Source organism: Glossina fuscipes, unplaced genomic scaffold (assembly GCF_014805625.2).
Source record: "Glossina fuscipes isolate IAEA_lab_2018 unplaced genomic scaffold, Yale_Gfus_2 61646, whole genome shotgun sequence".
NCBI classification, from domain to species: Eukaryota; Metazoa; Arthropoda; class Insecta; order Diptera; family Glossinidae; genus Glossina; species Glossina fuscipes.
Genome location: NW_024003855.1, coordinates 509,923 through 529,399, shown reverse-complemented (window position 1 = coordinate 529,399; position 19,477 = coordinate 509,923). Strand labels below are relative to the sequence as shown.

The window sequence follows — 19,477 nt, the reverse complement described above, 5'->3', positions numbered from 1 at the left end:
ATGTAAAGAGTAAAGAACAGGCAAGTTTATTTAAAAATAGCTAATATTTTGGAGCTTTTTGTCAATTAGCATTACAAGAAGAATCTCTAGAAATTAACTAGCAGTTATCATTCTCAGCTTCTCAGAAAATGCTTAACGCGCAAGGATTCACAATTCACGAGAAATAGTCAGTGGAGTGTGTGTGTACACCAGACTTCGACATCTAGCACATGATAATTTGTGGAGCCATTGGTGATACGGCGTCGATTAAAAGTTTTGGCAGATTAATTAATACGACAAAATGAGCAAACAACAACGGAAACAAATCACTTTCTTACTTTTTACAAATTTAAAATGTTTTTCTTGGTTTCCTTGTTTGCAAGTAAAACAATTTTGTTTGGAATTTTTTTGTCTTCCATTTATAGTCGTTATAAACTGTAACTCTAAACAACCAGTGCTTAAAAAAAATGCGAGCTATTCGTCTCGCATGTTATCTAGCAGATATGAAAGAGCGTTTCTCGCATCTGTTGCGCATATGTAAAACAAAAAACTCGAATATGAAATCTAGCTATCGCCACACATAATTGGTGCCCAATAATTGACTCGTTGGAGTTTTTCTCATTTCTCTTCTTCTCTTATAATGTAGGTTACTTTTGGTCTAAATAAGCAATGGATGTCATACTCATTAAATGCAAAGAAAATGTTTATTGAGACTTCTTTTATCTTTACAACATTAGATGAGGCACTATCATTGTTTTCTTCTTTCTTTTTTAGAACTATTCATCTTGATCTAATGCACAATAAAACAGTAAGCTACTTGCTAAAAAGTGACCGGGAATTTTCCCAACTCGTTACAAATTAATGAGACTATACTCTATTTATTATAAACTAATATTCCACCTTGTTCGGTTTGTTCCCTTAATTTCAAGCAACAAGTTACAAATGAACCAAAATTAAAAACAAGCAAAAAAATTTAAACTATTTAAAGAACCCAAATTAAATATTACAAAAAAAGGAAAAACGAAAAAATATAGAAACATAAGAAAGTGTTAAGTTTAAATCAAAAACTAATATTTAACGCTTATAACATGGCAGTATAATGCTTGCTCCCGGCATCTACTGTAGCATACCAAGCAAAAGTCTGTTACAATTCTTAAAACTAAGTAGTGAAATCTTCCTATTACTATGGTGCACATAGTTTACATATGTATGATATTATGTTATATTAAACTACTAAAAACTGGATGCACATGTGTACCAAATGCACATTTTAATGGAACTTTGCACTAAAAGTTAAGGCGTTCATGATGATAAATGTATAGAATTAAGCGTGAAATGTTATAATTTCAAGAACCTGGATTTAAGTAACGTATTAGTAGGTTGAGTTACACAGCAGGATAGACTCCACGACGGCCCGGAAAAAACTCTTTTCTAAAGTCAATCTACTGGATAGTGGTGTCGTTGCTCATCAAGATTCCATTTATTGACAAGTAATAATAAGTGGACCAATTAGATACATAGCATATTTGTAGAATGGTTGTATGGCCGATATTCCGTAGATGCAGGTGTTCGAGAATTGTTTCGTATAGCTCTAAAAAATGATTTTTATAAATTTCCTCAGCATCTGCCAAGCAAATTTTTTCAACTCATTTACCACTAACGGTGAGATAATAAACCAGAGTAAAAATGCGTACACCAAATCTCATCTGATTGAAAAGTATATAAGACTCATGTTCGTTTGGTAACACAAAGTTTCTAACCCGACTGTAATGTTACCCAATAATTAGTTTTTACCTATTGCGCTGTAGGTAACATTAAGCGAAAATAGTATATACGACATAACTTTCAACTTTTATATTGTTATGAAATTTGCTTTTTTAGGATACAGTCCGTATCACTGGATCGTGGATATTTTGATCAAGAGAAGTACACTTCAAAGTTCTTTTATTTTATTACTTTGTCTTTCACAACAGTAGGAGTATTTATTTACAATTATATTTCTTACATGTAGGATTATTCACAACTTATTTTGGCCGTACTCTCAGCTCGAATGTTCTTGCCCGACTAACTCTCCCTTCCACAAATGTTCTATTTATATACATTTTTACAAGCATGTCACTATACTTAAATTTATGGTTTTATTTCTAATCCCAGTCTGCTTTTCCGCTAATCGTTTTCATCGGCCTGCAGCTGCATGAGGCGCCTTCGAATGCTTCTTTGGTTTTTCCTTCTTTAGGGAATTTATTATTAGGGAAAATTACTTAGCTGAAATTAACTGGATTTGGGATTTTCGTAACAATATTAATGTTTTTGTTGAAAATTTAGATAGGTTAATTTTTTGTTTAATATATGAAAAGCAGTTTCAATACAACCCTGATGAAAGTTCTCAGCTGTATTTTTTTTTTTAAAGAAACTCATTGTCACTTTAGTAGCCGTGATATTTTTTAACTCAGTATTTTTGTTCATTCAAGAGTTAGTAAAAAATCTTTTCTAAGATTGGCGATGTACGGAAAATATATATGGCTTATGTTGGTACAGAGAAAGAAGAAGGTACTTTTCATGTACTTTTTAAAACTCACCTCTAAGTGTGAAAAAGATTGCTTCCACAATATTTGCCTACAAGAAAGTGCAAGTCGAAATAGGAACAAAAACCGCTGCCTTTAGAGGACTTAGTGATAATATACTTGAAACGAGTGTGGCAAAAGATTGGTAGGTAAAGAGAGGTGATTAAAACTTATGAGATCCATGACAGACCTGTAGCGAACCTAGTGATTGCAGATGCCGCTTCTTAAAACAGTATGCCAGTGAATATGTTTCCAACCGTACCCCGAAGTATTGCTCTATCTATAATAACTATATTCGTGATCATTGCACATTATTTTAAGTTTTATACATAAAACTACGTGAACTGTCTGTAAGGATGTTAAACAACATTCATATGCAAAGGAGCCCGACAAACAACCCAATGGTCGTGGATTCATATCTCCAGTACGGCGAAGTTTTTGCCACAGTAGCTAGCATTAATAGCATTTTACGTAACCAGCTCATCCTAGGAACTAAAGATAATGCTGTTCTCACAAAGCTCCTCTCGAAAGATATAACGCATTAAAAATACTAAGCCACTGAAGAAACGCAAAAGTACAGTTGAAATCTCAAATGAACAAAAAAGTCCTGCAATTTATGACTGTTCTGCCATTTTAAGGCCATCTTTACAAAAAGTACTAAAATCAGTAAAAATGTCAAGGTCAAAGCAATTGCTCCTGCTGGTAAACAGCGAAAACGGAATTTTTGTTGGTCGTATTGAGAAGCACTTATTATAAGAACAGATGACCCGATTCAACAATGTTATCTTAATAAAGAGCAACCAATTTAAGGTGAAATTAAATACTGCTGGTCAATGCAATGTTTTGTCTACAAAACTAGCTACAGCTACTATTCATCCGCGTAATGTTAATTGTGTCGTACCATTCTGCAACAACAAACTAGAACAAAAAAAGCGATGAAATAGCGTAGAGTAATGTCAAAGGAAACTAACACCAATTTCAAGATGGTGGGTTACAACGTCACCCCAAATTTGGTGCCAATTTGAATGTCCGTGTGGCTTAAAAAACTTATTTACGGCGTAGATCTGTCAAACAGCTGTAAATTTGAAATATTTTCAGCTTGGCAGAAAGGTCAGAAACGCAAAAGCAGTTGAAACTTTTTTAAGCTAGGCTATAACCAAGAGTCGAAAATTTAACGAAATAAGAATTTGCATTGACCACTAGTTGAGTACACTTGACAATATAGCAATGGACTTGCCGGGAAGGTTTTTGGAGTATGCCGCAAAAATCTTGCACACAAAATTGTTGACATATCGTACACCGCAAGATATTCTTATAAAAAATCTGCCGTTTGAAATTAGTTCAGCCCCTCAGATATTTCGGATGTAAACCATTTTTGCAATATCTCATCTAAAATTAAAAAAAAAATTGATCCGCTTTGCCAACAACCAATTTCTTACCTAAGAAAATGTTGTCCGTCAATTAAAGAACAAGTACGAGATAATTTGAGTAATACTGAAGCTATAACCATTAATAAAGGTTTGATGAAGATGGACTACTTCATGAATCATCTAAAGCATTGATACTAACTAAATTGAAATTAGAAATCTTAAGAAATGTTCATAGTAAGGACCTTACCTCTATCAAATTTAGCCAGTAAATGCGCTGATTTGATTTCCCAAAAAAGTGTTCGCTGTATATTTTATCGCATTATATAAGGTTAGAAAGCAATCACAACGCGTGACTTCGACATCGGACCAACATATTTGACTTCAAAACAAACGAACACACCGTTTCCACAGGGTGTTTTTCAGATTATGTAAAATACTGTAAACTGGACCATACAATTGCAATAGACCCTACACTTAAAAGTCGCTAATGGCCCAAAATTCGGTAGCGCATAATTTAAAGAATTCGTAATCAAACGGCAATTTTACCACGCAATCGGTTGATCATTTTATCTCCTTGAAAGTGGTTTACTAGAACAGACGTCCAAATGTCAAAAAGATATGCTCAGAAAATTCTCTCGCGATTGAAGGTCTCGTTAACTGTGTGAATAACTCCAAAGGCCTAGGGTCAAAGACATAAAAATTATTCGGCCGTTATCTTCGCAGTGCCGTGCTTGTTCACAAAAATTAGCTATTGACGTCCTTCGGTGACAACGTTACTCAAACACTATTATCAGAGATAAAGATACATTTTTTTATATATTACATAACTATACTATATATATTAAATGTATATTGCGGTCTTTAGTGGTTTTCCTTAATTTGTGTACTTTGTTTTCCGTTTTCTTCCGAATTTAATTTCATAAAAATTCTAATCATCAAATTTTGTATTTTCCTAAAAATATGGTATTTGACACGTACTTATATATACTTTAGTTATTATATTTCTTTATGTATTCCATTTATATCAATTTTATTGTTACTATTATTATTACATTGTGCTATTTATATTAATTTGTATTAAAATTTGTATGTGTTTATGTATATACAATATCTTTCAATGCGACTCTTGAGGAAAGCCTTCCTCTTAACGAGCCTAAGTGAAGTGGCTTTATATTCATTTTCTGAACTCGCAATCACTTTGGCCCTATTCATCGATACGTAGCAAGTGCCTTCATCTTCACCGTTGAACTAGTAGCCAGTGATCTTTGCTTGAAAACTTCGTTGGCAGATGCTGTGTTGGAAGCTAAGGGAGTGGACGGAGTCGTAGCAACTAGAACAGTTATGTCGGTTATGGCTTTAGCATTTTTGGGGACTTTTTTTGCCGTCTGCTATAAAGAAATAGGTCTGGTAATCCAGGCTCCACTATTAGCCTGAACTGTCTTGACAGTCGCAGCTCATTTCACGGACTTGCCATTTGACGAACGTACCCCACACTTCTTAGGATTCTGGTCTTCTTTCCTCAAATTGGCATCGTACGAAAATTAGGTCAAAGCGTGCAGGCACTTTGTTCAAATGTAATGTTGGAATATAAACAATTTTAACTGAGTTGCAAACAGTTTTTAAAAGGCCGTTTTCAATAATTTGGAATAGATTTACTGTGATCAAAATATGTTTTAGTTTATTTTATTACATTATTTTTGTATACTTTTCGAAGAAAGGAATGTTTGCTAATCCCTACAGAACAAAAAAGAAACGAAAAAGTAAGAAATATTCTCTTAACAGCTGCAGCTAATATACACTTTCCTATTATTATTAGCCGTATCGAAGCGCGGCATTGAAATTAAATTTGATTCTACAAGGTGTAAAAATGTAAATTGCAGCAGCAAAATCAAGCTAATTGCCAAGAATTTAACTAAAACTAAAAAATTGGCAATCAATGGATAATGGATAAGTCCATCGGCATGCTAATCATTGGTTAATAAGATGCTCGGAATAAATTTTTTATAATAAGCTAAGCTTAATAGGTAGTTTGCAAAAATTTTGACCAGCGATTTTTACAGTTAAAAGTGATTAGGAAATAGGAAATACCAGTGCACATAACGGTTAAATTCGATGGTTTTGACCTTCGTCTACATAAAATGACAGTTTTCCATATAATATTATTAAGTTAGTTAGCGTATAGCGATGCTAATCGTGGAGCGCTCAAAATTGCATTTTCGATCTTTGTTACTTTTGTCGTCTAATTTGAAGAAATTTAGCAAAGCCCACCATACAAGTTCAGAAACTCATTGTGATCCTGCTTCATCATATCCCAATTGTCGGTTTGGGTTTTAACGGTTTAAATGTGATGACGCGAATTAACTAAAAATGTCATTTTTTGGCGACTTATAGCGCGAATTTTCAAAGATACACTGCTGCAGCTCAAACGGAAAGCTCTGCCGCAACCAGCGTACTCACCAGATATAGCATGTTCTGATTATGGCTTGTTCATCGATCGATTCAATATGGCTTGACGGGCACGCGGCTCCGTAAAGTTGAAGTGCGAAAATGGATCGAAAATGGATCGCTGCCAAACCAACATAAGTTGCCAGAAATATGGTAAAATGTTGTAGAAAATTATGGAAAATATTTTGATTAATATAAATTGCACCAATTTTTGTCAGTAAATGCCTTTTTCATGTAAAAAAATTGTCAAAATTAATGCAAGCACGTAACAATATGTACTAATTGATATCTTTTAAATAAACCTGAAACTAAAATATATTATCTGGGTTATTGCATATCGAACATGAGAAAAAAGGTAATGTGAACACACAAGGATATGTAATCCTTTAAACTAACTAAAGGTTTCATAAAGATGAGCCAAAAGTGCGATTATAAGAAATTAACTATTTAAGCCTTTACGAACTTTGATTTTTAAATACAATGACGGATGGTTCTTGTTTTTAATGGAAATCTTCGAATTAGCTATAATTCTACACAAAAATTACCTTTGTATGAATTTAAATTAGAAAATCAATATAAAAAATATAGAATCTAATGTATATGTTATAAAAATCAGTTTCTTTCTGCTATCAACAATTTTAAAATCAAAAAAATTTAGAATCGCTAAACAATGTGCAATACCTTGATATCATTCATCAATAAAGCTATTTAAAATAAAAAAGAATTTGATTTTGTTTAAAAAACTGACGGTTATTCCATTTTCTACAATAAAACTCCGTAAAAAATCCCTTATCAATGAACCATTTTCCTAGAGAATTTGGACTACTACAAATCGGTCAGCATAAAATATAAATAGAAAATGATGATATAAAAATATGTCGCATAAAATAAATAATATGTTAAATCGCAGACTTATAACAGAAAGCTATATTGTAGCCAAATGATGCCCTTTTTCAATATACATGCCGTCACCTCCTAATAATCGAGAAGAATTTCGTTGTAACATATATTGGGCATTGACCTTTGACACCGTCAATTATTTATATAGATTCCGTACAAAAATGCAATTCGGTCAAATAGGTATATCTACTTATTACTTTGTTGGAATATACTTACCTCTGAATTGCTGGCTGCTGAACTTAAGCTTGGGGATATGGGCGCTGATTGTAAAGGACTAGTCGTACTACCACCTGATAAAGACGAACAATTCCGGTTACGCAACTTATTTGAATGCATATATAAAGAATTGCTACTGGCAGTACTGCTATTAATGTTGTTGATATTATTGACGACATCCAATGGTATGGCGTGTGCCTTGTTGTTATTGTTAGATCCTACGATATTGTAAGGTGATGCTGGTATTAGCTTGGTACTAACCTCCTCCGAACGACCGCTATTCGGCAGAAGGGGATGCGGCGCAACCATAGAGGATAATGGATCATTTACGTTGGCCGACTGCGTTGCATTACAGTCACTAGGGTATTTTACGTTATATCGCTGCTCAACATCAGCTGTTCGACAATATGTTAATGGACCAATATTTTTGTTCTAAAGTAGCCCAAAAATAAAATTGATCGACTTCACCCTCACTTGAATAAAAAACAAACTTACTGCAACCGGCTGACGATTCCATCCGAATCTTTTAATCGACTCGCTAAGATACTGATGAACTTGATATTTCTGTTTTTGTATTACATGGTAACGTGTAGGATTTTCCAAAACTGTCCGAACCTAAAATTAAGAGAGTGAGTAAATATATATCCATTTGAGCCTACAATCGTTGAGAATACACTTATTTTCTTATATCTATTTTAACAAAGTAACATAGAGACTTGATCCTTGGTCAACGTTCCGTTGTGTGCAACCGTAATTAATGCCTGTAGGCCTATGAACACTGAACATTGAAGGTGAAACCTAAAATTGAGTGGATGTTTTGCACTTCATCATGAGCACAATACCAACAAGTCTAAACTCTAGTCCACATATTAACTATTGAAATAAAGTGAAAGCACATTTCAGATTTCATCCGTGGTTTGATTCATTTATTTTTTATATCTTAAATTTATTTACTCCTATCTTAAATTTAATATTCATCCATTCAAAGTTAATGCTTCATTTAACTTTTGCTTTTAGAGCATTTTATTTTAACCAAGCGTTGTATTGTTAAAAAATCATTGATTTTTACATATAAATATTGACAATAATGTCTAAAGAAATAGAAACAAGAGTTTATTGTTGTATTTTCAATTAATCCCTTACGGCTTGGAGGTTTGCGAATATTTTGAAAAATGTGCTACCCTTCTACTTCACGATTATTTTCGAACCAGTGCCTATTTTACGGTATCCGACACCTCTTCTTTGCTGTGTTCACCGGATTAATTGTTCATCGAAATTAGCTCTTGTTTCAATTTTGCGGATCAACTGACAGAATGTGCTATAATCGTTCAAAATTTTTGACAATATTTTGTAGATTTGACCTTTTTATATCTGCGGAATGTTTCTCCTACCAATTTAATGCTTTTGATCTAGATCACTTCTCCGCTGAAATCGGTTGATCATAGAAATTTTGTCAAAACAGAAACATTGAAAAAAAAAGTTGATCAATCTGTCTTACGGATGGTGAAAATATATACAAGTTCTTCAAGCATCACAAATAATAATCGATAAATAATTATCAGTTTTGTGTGTTGTAAGGGAGCGTTTTTGCTTCCTTACGAAAAACAGGTCCGTCCGCCTAAAACACTTGCCCACAGCGAACAACCTGTCAGTCCGATCTGTCCGTGCACGTCTTTTTGTTATCAAACCATGAAAACCTCCTCCAGCATAAGTATAAGACAACATGCATAAAAGCATTAGAACAAAACTATGTATAAAAGTATAAATATAAAAAACTATGTACAAAGCCTTAGAACCCAACCTGTATAAAAGTTTAAATATAAGAAACTATGCACAAAGTCTCAGAACCCAACCTGTATAAATCTACAAACATAAGAAACTATGTACAAAGCCTCATGTACACTCACATGAGCACAAAACATACACCGAAACTACAGCAGCAATGCAAAAATGTATAGTACCGTTAGGGCAAACAAAACACACAGAAATGAACGTAGGTAGGAAAATAAGGGATAAGCAGATACATGCAAAACGAATAGACTTTAGCAAAAGCCTTTATGCTGTAAAATGTATAAACACATTGCACAGAATGTATAGTACCGTTAGGGCATATGGAATCTTCAAAGCTGTTAGGGCATACAAAACATATAGAAATGAACGTAGGTAGAAAAATAAGGGATAAGCATACACAAGCATGCAAAACGAATAGACCTTATCAAAAGCCTCTATGCTGTAAAATGTACAAGCACATAAAAAGCATATAAACCGCAGAGACACTGCACAAAATAGATACCACCGTTAGGTCGTATAAAATCTCCCAAACAATGTACAAAGCAGTAAAATTAGAAGAATACGCACATGTTCACAAGCAATGAAATGTACAGAATGTACAAACTATATAAACACCGCTACAAGTAGGAAATACATATAAAATTCGGTACAATATATGGTCATACAAACCATGCAGGAATGAACTTAGACAGGAAAACAAGGCCACACATGCTAAATATAGTAACACACACATATAAACCCTCGAGAGCAGAAAAATACACTGCGGGTATAAAACGACAGAAATGTAGTTGAAGTATTGAATACATATATTGTAAACAAGTACCTAACGGTGATACAAATCACGCGATTTGGTACCTGAGTACGTGTTGAGTAGGCACTTGGTCAACCATAGCAGTTAGATAGTTGTTAAGCAATAAGTTGATATTAAGTTTTGTACAAGTCGCTCATACAAGTCGTAACTGAGGTTGTGACAGCAGCCAACATCAGCTAAGCAAACGTATAAGCAAAATACCTCCAAACACAGAACATGTTGGCAATGGGACAAGCGAGCGAGACTCCGGTTATAAAAGAGCAGCACATTGCACAGAATCGTTTAGTTTGGTCTCATAGCCGTCTAAGGTAAGTGCCCATGGACAATTTGACGAATTGACCATTATGAAGTGTTTTTTTTTTGTTGACTTTACGGATAGGGGATGTGCTGGTTCAGGTTTAATCGCCATCCCTGAAGGACTTTTTAGGACTATTGACTTACGGATAGGGGATGTGCTGGTTCAGGATTAATCGCCATCCCTGAAAGACTGAGGAACACCCTTTTCTTTGGTACGTACATTCGAATGACCAACCAGAGACGAACCGTCGGCCCAGAGAGCCAAGGCAGCTATGACACTGGCAACATACTCGGGTTCTTGTAGTGTTCCGCGACATCGGAAAAATATATAACGCAAAGAAAGCTCTAACCACGTGGGTGAAATCAAAACGATAATAGCGCGACAAAGTCGGGTCACCTCGCTGGTTCCTTTTCCTAGCCAGCATCTACACAACGCTGTACCCCGCTTAATATACAATAAAAGGGAATTTTAAACCATCCCACCGAAGGTTCAGAACATTTCGTTCTAAATAAATATTCTTGCAACGAACCCCGGATTGACTGAGTTCCACCTCGGTTAAGAAGACTCCTTACAGTGTTCATTACGATTCCACTGCCAAGTTGTTTAACATGCAGTCCTTCGAAATATAGCTAAACGTTCTTGGAATGTGGAATGCATTGTAAGACGGTAACGCTTTGGTAGTTTCATCTATAGAAGGAGACAATCATTTGTTCATTAAAATTGCGGCGTGGTAAAATGTCTTCTGGTCTCATTCTTTGATTTTTCATTGTGTCTATTTTTAGTTGTGTTTGACTTTTTACAATCATGATTCCAAAATCGATATATATCCAATTAAAATCAATAATTCCTACCACTTTCAAGTATTAATACTTCTTCTTCTATTCAGCAAGCCAACAACCGAAAATTCACTAAAATATGTAAAAAACCCAATGTGAACACAAAGTTCTTTCTTTGAGTCTATGTAAAGTTGGGGTTAAATTTGATATATAATTATTATTATGTATTTGTTTTAAAATTTAGTTGGTCATAGTCTTTTTAATTTTACATAGTAGTCATTCGCCACGTAGGATAAAACAGCGAGGAGTAAATTCCGTAGTGTAAGAAATAATGTAGTATTTGAGTATAAAGTTTCATATAAAGGAATTGATAAGTGTGAGACCAAAAAAAGTGTAAAAGAGAATGGGTTTATAATTTGTCTATGAACGCTTATAGGGCTTGATAACATAATTAAAAAAAAGAAAAGACCGCGAGATAGGCTGTTAAATTGCGAGAACGCAACATGTTAATAATGCTGCGGTCATGAAGACCACATATGCTCAATTTGCGAAGTGCAGAATGGCGAAAAGAAGTGGTAACATTCGGACAGACAAATAGAATATTATTAGGAGATTGTAAGACCCCACATATACAGAAGAGCCCATTCACTTTGTTAATTTTGAGTAGATGAGCATTACGTCTTGTATGATTAAATATCAGCTGTTAGTAAAGCGACTAACGTCACGTCTGAGTCCGTAATTGATAAATACAAGGAGCTTTACTTATTTGTGGCAATAAAGTGCATAAGTGACGACCATAAGGTGAATTACTCTATCGGTGTTGTCAAGAAAAAACTGAATGCTTTTTCTTGATCGCTTCAAATCTGCAGAAATCAGAGCGCGATCATTAAAATAAGGTAGCCTGGAAAACATAATTTTACCTGCAGCGGTGGTGCCAAGAATGCCCTTGTGATTGGGTACCCAGAGAAAATGAAAGCAAACATGCATCAGATTTGAGGCTACAAAGTAGAGACCTGCTTTCTAACGGTGAGTTTCGAGGGAAATGGTTGCGAGGCGCATAAGGCAAATTTAATGTCTGACAAAATAAGAAATTTCTTTCTAAGTCGAGTACTCGCGAAGCTCCAGTATCGCTAGACATTCAGCCAAAAATATATTATTACATGGGTGATTTGAAAAATAAGCTTCTATATTAATATTTATATCAGTAAAGATGAGTTAAAAAATCTTCAATTTGGTATTTGATTAGCGTTGATGCACTTCTACGGGATTAATTATGGATTCTCTCACTAATAAGAACTTAATTAGTGGCCAACACTATTGACAACCAAAAGGAATTTTGAATAAGCTATGTACATCAGTTCTTAGAATGTTGAAGTTATTAATTTTGTCGGCAAAAATTTTAAAGAAGGAAGTAGAGGAATTGGTTGATATAAAGTCGTAAATGAAAGGTAAGGCCGGACGACTTTTAAAAGATGGAATTTTATTACATGAAAAATTGACGAGTAAATAAAAACATTCTTGTAGGAGCATAACATGTGCCATCTCTTCCAAACTAAGTGTGTGTGTAGATTTCATGCCACCAAGAGCCAGACGAAGGTATTTCCATTGCATTCTACATAATTTCAGAAGGTCCGTATTTTAAATGTCCAATAAGAGGGAACTAGCGTATTCTAATTTGGGCCTGAGTTATACGAGATACACTTTAATCATACAAAAAGGATCGGGGCTCCAAGATGTACCACAAATTGTTTTCAGTACGTTAAGGAGTTGAATACGTTGTTTGACAATTTTGTCAATGTGTACAGTAGGATAAATTTTCGAGTGTAGAACAAAGCCTAAAAAGTCGAAGATTTTACCAAATGGAATAGAAGAACCATATATGAGAAGAAGGTTTCCTCATTTTTTTTTTGAAAAAGACCAAGCATTTTGTCTTATTAACTGAAAGTGGGAGTTGGAGTGACTCAAAACGAGAGGAAATAATGCCGAGGACAGATTGTACACCTACAAAAATCTTGATCAGAGAACCAAAAATGACAAAATCGTCAGCATAACCCGAAATTGAGATATTTTAAGGAAGGGAACTGAAAATTTTGTTAATATATAAATTAAAACAAAGAGTACGCAATATAGATCCCTAGGGAACAACTGTGAAAGATCTTCTTTGTACAACAACGTCATAGTTGTTAACTAAATTGTTCTTATAGAGAAAGAGTTCATACACCAAGGGTGGAAATAATGTATCTGTAGGAATTAAGATTAATTACTGAGCTATTCTTTTTCTTAAGGTGGAGATTTGGTAGCCGCACGCGGAATAACGTACATAACTGGTGATTAGAATATTTTTAATTCCCTTTGATAGAATTAATCTGTTTTTGATGTTCAACATCTTAAGATGATTGTTACGAATACCATCTAAGCCCCCAGATGAGTCTTTCGAGAGTAATGACTTTATCGAGTTCAGAAGAAAAAATTACTAGGTTCCTCAGCAAGTGATACAGGGGGAATTATAGGACTAGAGGATTCAGCGGGCTTGCCATAAAACTACTTAAAGAGCTGTGTGGGTGAGAGCAAGTTATACCTCTAAAAATTGTAACAGTACGGCAAAGATCTGAAATTGACATGTCGCTATTGGTATTTTCACAAAATTGTTTCCATCCTTTACGTTTTTCCAGGGTGAGAGTATAAGTGTATTCCTGTCTAACACGGAACGTACACACAACGCCTCGAGGAAAACCTCGAGCTCCAGCGGAGTTACGTATATGGGCGTATCTGAGGGGATGCAGGCGAACCCACGAATTTCACAAAATTCAGATGGAATATATACGATATAAGTATTAATAACCGAAGCTTTGGCACTAATAGAATTTTCCGAGTCTGCATCACAGGTGATCAATTTAATTTTTTTGTCAGAGACGAAAAAAATCTCTGAGTTAGGGAAGTCATGGTACAAATTTCGCCCAAGTTCGACTATTGATAAGGAACTATTTCTGGATTGTATAAACATGGAATACTCACTTCTGCTGTGGGCATAAGCTCTGACTCGGGGGATTTTTATGTCTCTGCTTTAGAGAGAGATAGAAACCATATTTTGCAAATTGAATTTTGTAAGCCCACTTGGAGAGGAGTCGGAGTATGTAATGATGTACTTTCGGTGATACAAATTCCGCAATGGGAGATAGCGCTGTTTATTTTCTTAACTTTTTGTTTTTTATTTATCTTTTTTTCTTATATAATTAACACTATTCAAAACAATCGTATAACAACACAAATACCGTCTTGATTATGATATTCATCATAAAACTATTCATAGTGACTTTTTACTGAATTAAATCTTCTTTAAATTTAATTTTTTTTTAAAATTATTATATATTAATACTGGAACTATCGAACACTTGGAGGTAAATCACTTCAACATTTAAGTTGTTTTTTCGCTATTTATAGAAACATAGATATTTTCGAAGATTTTTCTATTTTAAATTTATAATAAAAAACTTATATTCAATTTTTTTTCTGTTTGATTTGGGTGTCTTCTTCTTCTTCCAAGCAGATGATTCGCTTAGTTGAGCAAAAAAGGTTCAATGCGAACACGAGGTTCTTTCCTTAAACTTTAATAAAGTTGGCAGATGATTTGTCTATGAATGTATACGGATGTATACAAGAAAGTTACGCATTTTACAACGCTCGTCACATAACTAGACACAGTGTTATCCTCCTCAAGTTACAAATTACATTTTTTTTGGATATTCGACTTTTGAAGACGAGAAGTTCTTGATTTTTTCTTTTTTTTTCAAAGGATTACGGAATAGATGAATTTCGAAGTGTGAGAAGTAATGGAGTACATATGTATCCAAGTGTATTATGGAAGAGACGGAAATCGCGAAAGTAAAGAGAGTGGCAAGGAGTAGGTTGATAATTTGGTCTAAAATATTGATGTATATTGTTGGCAAGTTTTAAAAGAAAAAAAGATGGCGATGTAAGTGTAAAAAACGCTGTGATAATGAAGACCACATATAGAGAATTTGCGAAGTGTGGAATGGCGAGTAGAAGTAGCAACATTCGAAGATGGTCAGCAGATTGTAAAACTCCACATGTACATGAGGAGCTGCTCACAACGTTAGTTTTGTAAAGGAATCATTGCATCTCGCTTCGTAAATAGGATAAATAATGTCCCGTCCAAGCGTACGAATGTAAATTAAGGTACTATATTTATTTGCGAAGATAAATAATATAAGCAGCGACCATGAATTTAATTATCCTAGCACTGTTTCCAAAAAAAAACTGAGTGTTTCTTGTCGATTGTCGAAAATCAGCAGAAATCATACCAAGATCATTAAAATGTAATGGTCTGGAAAAAGCAGTATTATTCGCAGTGGTATTTTCGTAAATACTCATGTGGCTAAGCAACGAGAGAAAATGAAAATGAAACGGATTTTAAAATACAATGCATATTTCTATCAGGGAGTCAAATTAATTAACGTTTCTTACAATTGCTACAATTGCAAACAGGACAGGATCTTTAAATTCAATACACACATTCCTTGATTAATTAGGGACACAGGGATCAAGGCGCGTGTGATCATCCTAAAAATAAAACTGGAACAACGTCCAAAATAATCTCATTATTTCATCAATAACCCAGGATCCTGAGAATATATAAAATTTTCAAAACCAAATATGTCCCTGATTAATTTACTATCATGCCCATACTTAATTGTCGAATTTGATCCTAGTTTATTGCCAATTTATTTACTGAAGTTGGCTAAAGAACTTGCTAAATTGGAGTGAAAGGAAACCAGTTTTGGAAAAAAAAGATCCAAAACAGCGGATCGCTCCCCTATTGTACAAAAAATTAAATGTTATATCTGACGCGAATAATGCGTTTGTGACACATGTTTAATTTGGCGGAAAATGTGTTCATGAAACGTGTACCTCGTAATTACAATTACGTCTTCAGCAATTACAAATAAACACATTTTGTTAAATTGTATTATTTTCCTTACAAATAACTCAAACAATATAATAAGAGCATATGTATTCATTACAACCATTCTACTTATATCCAAAAGCTTTATGGCGGATTGATGTCTCGCATTATTAAACTCCATAATTTTCAGACAACTATACACAAAATATGTTGTTTTTCATTAAAAGATTAATAATTTCATATATTTTTGTTAACATAGTTTACTCACAAGTAGTTATTTTTACTATAGTTTATGTTTTTATATTTACAAATGTTTTTTTTTTGCTTTTAATTGCGATTTTTTTTAAAATTAATAACAAAAAATGGTATCTTGTAAGGATACTGAAGAAATAGCAACTTGCTCTGTAGGTTGTTAGCAAAATTCCCCCTTTTTCTGCAGTAAGTCGGAGCGGATATATATATAGTTTACGCGAACTATATTAATGAGTAATAACTAGAGAGTAGGAGTTGACGTTGGCAATATTCATTTTTATTTTGGCAGACGTTTGCATATTGTCAAGAATTAAAACGTAGACACACTTTTTCTTTTAAATTCTTCTTAAAAAATGAATTATAATATTAAAAATAATACAAATGTTGTAAAAAAATTGTTGTGATGAAAATGAACACTTAAAGAAAAATTAGAAAAACGCATAACGTATCAAATGTAAGAACAATGACAATGACGCTGTCAAGGAGCAGTGGCAGCATTGTCGCAAAACAGGAAGTCGATTATGAAGTGTAGATGTTGAAATATGTTGAAAAAACACAAACTTATTAACAAGATGGTGAAATATTTACCAAAGCTCTAAACGACTTGCAAAGTTCGCTGGCATAGATTGAAGAATTTAAAACGCATGCCGTACACAAGAATTTCTACTGAAACTCAAGACAAGATTCGACGCCGTTCGTGTTGTGTTAAGAATCAACACGACGCTTTAAAGCGCTCAGTGATATTACTGACTATATTTGAGTGAAATCGTTGAAGACGAGAAACTTCTGAGTGAAATTGGTAGTGCGGAAGAAATTCTGAAGTGACTATTCAAAACATCGAAAAGCACAAATTCGATACGAAGAGCTTCAAGGGGAAAAGTTGGAATACCAAAGAGCAAACGTTGAACATAACAGCCCCAAAGACAAGTTGTTTCCAAATTCTTAAGTGCATATAAATACTTAATTATCGTGTTTTGTTTTGTTAGTATTTTTGTTTCGTTGTATATAGGTAATTAATATAATACAAGTTTTCATTTGCGCTTCTTTTCAACCGCTTAATATACAAAGCACAAAATCGTCTCCGTGAAAATTTTATAATTAACATATAGAAAATCGCAAAACGAAGCCTGGTAAATTGTAATTAAATACTAGTGAGCGTAGGAAATATTTGCAAGTAAGACTGTTTGATCAGTATGGATTAAGCGCGATGAATTCGCCATCACAATACGACGCAAAGCCGAAATTAACATTAAGGAAAGAAGTTATTTTACGTTAGAAGATATCGTAGACTTATTGATGTCATTCAATGGTTCTGCTCGCATCGATATATGCCAGTAATTAAAAAGTGCCGAGACCGTAAACTGGAATAACTTGCAAAAATTCTTATTGTGAAATAGCTACGTAACATAATAGAAAATGCGAAGAAAAGGCTGCACAGATTTTTAATGATATGGAAACTAACGATAACATGAAAAAGAGGTAAAACACTTAAAAGAATTTCTGGGCAAGTAAGATGAAGAAGCTGATGATGTCGAATATATCAATCGTTTTGAATCATAACATTACTTAGACGAACGATTGTGTATGGCCGGTTTCTGTGGTAAAGACCACAATAAAGAAAAAGTCTGTTAGAGGAATTAAAAAATCCAATATTACACATTTAAACTAGACAGGCTGGTTGTCTTATGAAATGAATGGGCGTAATGGTTTTGAATAATAATGAAAAATTTCAAACTAAGAGGGGTTGTTTAAAAAAAAAAGATTTGTGAAAGGCTGAATCTAATAGTGAACCGTTTGGCCTTCACACTTTTTGTTTAAAGCCTGATTTACTTTTGTCGGAACTTTTTCACAAATCTTTCCAGGTTTTTGCAAAGGATCGATTGGATTGGACTAGTGGTGGCGTTTCAATTATCATATCTGCTGCAGTACCGTCGTATTCATTTGAACATTCTATTCCTGGCATTGAATTTATTGCCATTCGGGCGAAACTTGTTACTAAATAGTTATATATAATTTGCTTATATAAGCAAATGCGGATATCTCCATTTATAAGAAACATGCTGTCCTCATTTATGATATGACCGAAAAGTCTACACCTGCTGATAGCGGACTTCAATTTGCTACAAATCACTTGGCGTTATAGCGATAATTATGGCTGTATGGTTCCCGCTTCAATGTCTGACAAAGCTATTTTATTGCAAATGAATCATTTGATCGTAATTTACTTCAATACACTGTACTCTTAATTGCAATGGCAGACTGCTTGATCTGACTGCTGTGTGTAAATCACGGTCCCTTGAAATATTTTAGCGTGTCAAATCCAACTTCTCCAAATAAACATTCTGAAAAACCATTTTTAAAAAATAATACCAATATCTTACTGCTTTACTCTGATCTTTCACACACATAATGTATTAAACCTAGCTATTGCTGCATGCGTTCCGATCAAGCGGCTTCGCGTCGAAGCATGTGCTCGCCATGGTTTAACAAGAGTATTAAATATTCCGAAAATAGGAAAAACAAACTTTTCAAAAAATGTATGAAAAGTGGTTCTGCTTATGACTATTCCTCCAATTCTGCTGCAAGGCATAGATTGAATTACCTCAACACCAATGTGATTGCAGATACCTTCAGTTGATAAAGTCGTCACTGCTTGTTAATCCTAAATATTTTTGTAAGTTTGTCAATTTTAAAACAGTATATTCATATATCTTCCCAAGTTTCTTTCAATAGTTCCGAGTCTTCTGGTGATAAGAAGCGTCTCTTTGCTGAATTTCCCGCTACGCCGGGCGCCCCCAAAGCAGCCGCTTTTGTTTAATTTATATATTAATGATCTCCCCTAGCTGATTAAATCCGGGCAGATCTTAATGTACGTTGACGATGTTAAACTGTTTTCGTACTTTCCTTGGAATCGCAATCGTAGCCACTTCAAATTGATTTAAATAACTTGGTTATATGGTGGTCGTTGAATTTTATGAAATTAAATCTAAAAAAATGCACAAAGCTTTCTTTCTGAAAGAGGATGTCATTCAATACAGAGTATTTCATTGCTTCACACAAGTTGGAAAACATAGATTCATCGATTTAGGGGTTCTGTTCGACCAAATATTAAGTTTTAATTTGCACATTGCGCTTCCTTTAGGTAAAGCTA

At 34.1% G+C, this 19,477-nt stretch overlaps 1 protein-coding gene across 4 annotated transcripts in view; it reads right to left on the bottom strand.

Moving 5' to 3' along the window:
- The window catches only part of LOC119643782 (microphthalmia-associated transcription factor), a 97,019-nt gene that overhangs the window by 26,543 nt on the left and 50,999 nt on the right, over positions 1-19,477 (bottom strand). For all 4 annotated transcript variants that reach the window (XM_038043252.1, XM_038043251.1, XM_038043250.1 and 1 more), the window contains exons 3-4: positions 7,970-8,089; positions 7,475-7,906 (exon numbers count right to left, since the gene is read on the bottom strand). In XM_038043252.1, the coding sequence (XP_037899180.1) occupies positions 7,475-7,906; positions 7,970-8,089 (552 nt within the window). The remainder of the gene's footprint in view (positions 1-7,474; positions 7,907-7,969; positions 8,090-19,477) is intronic.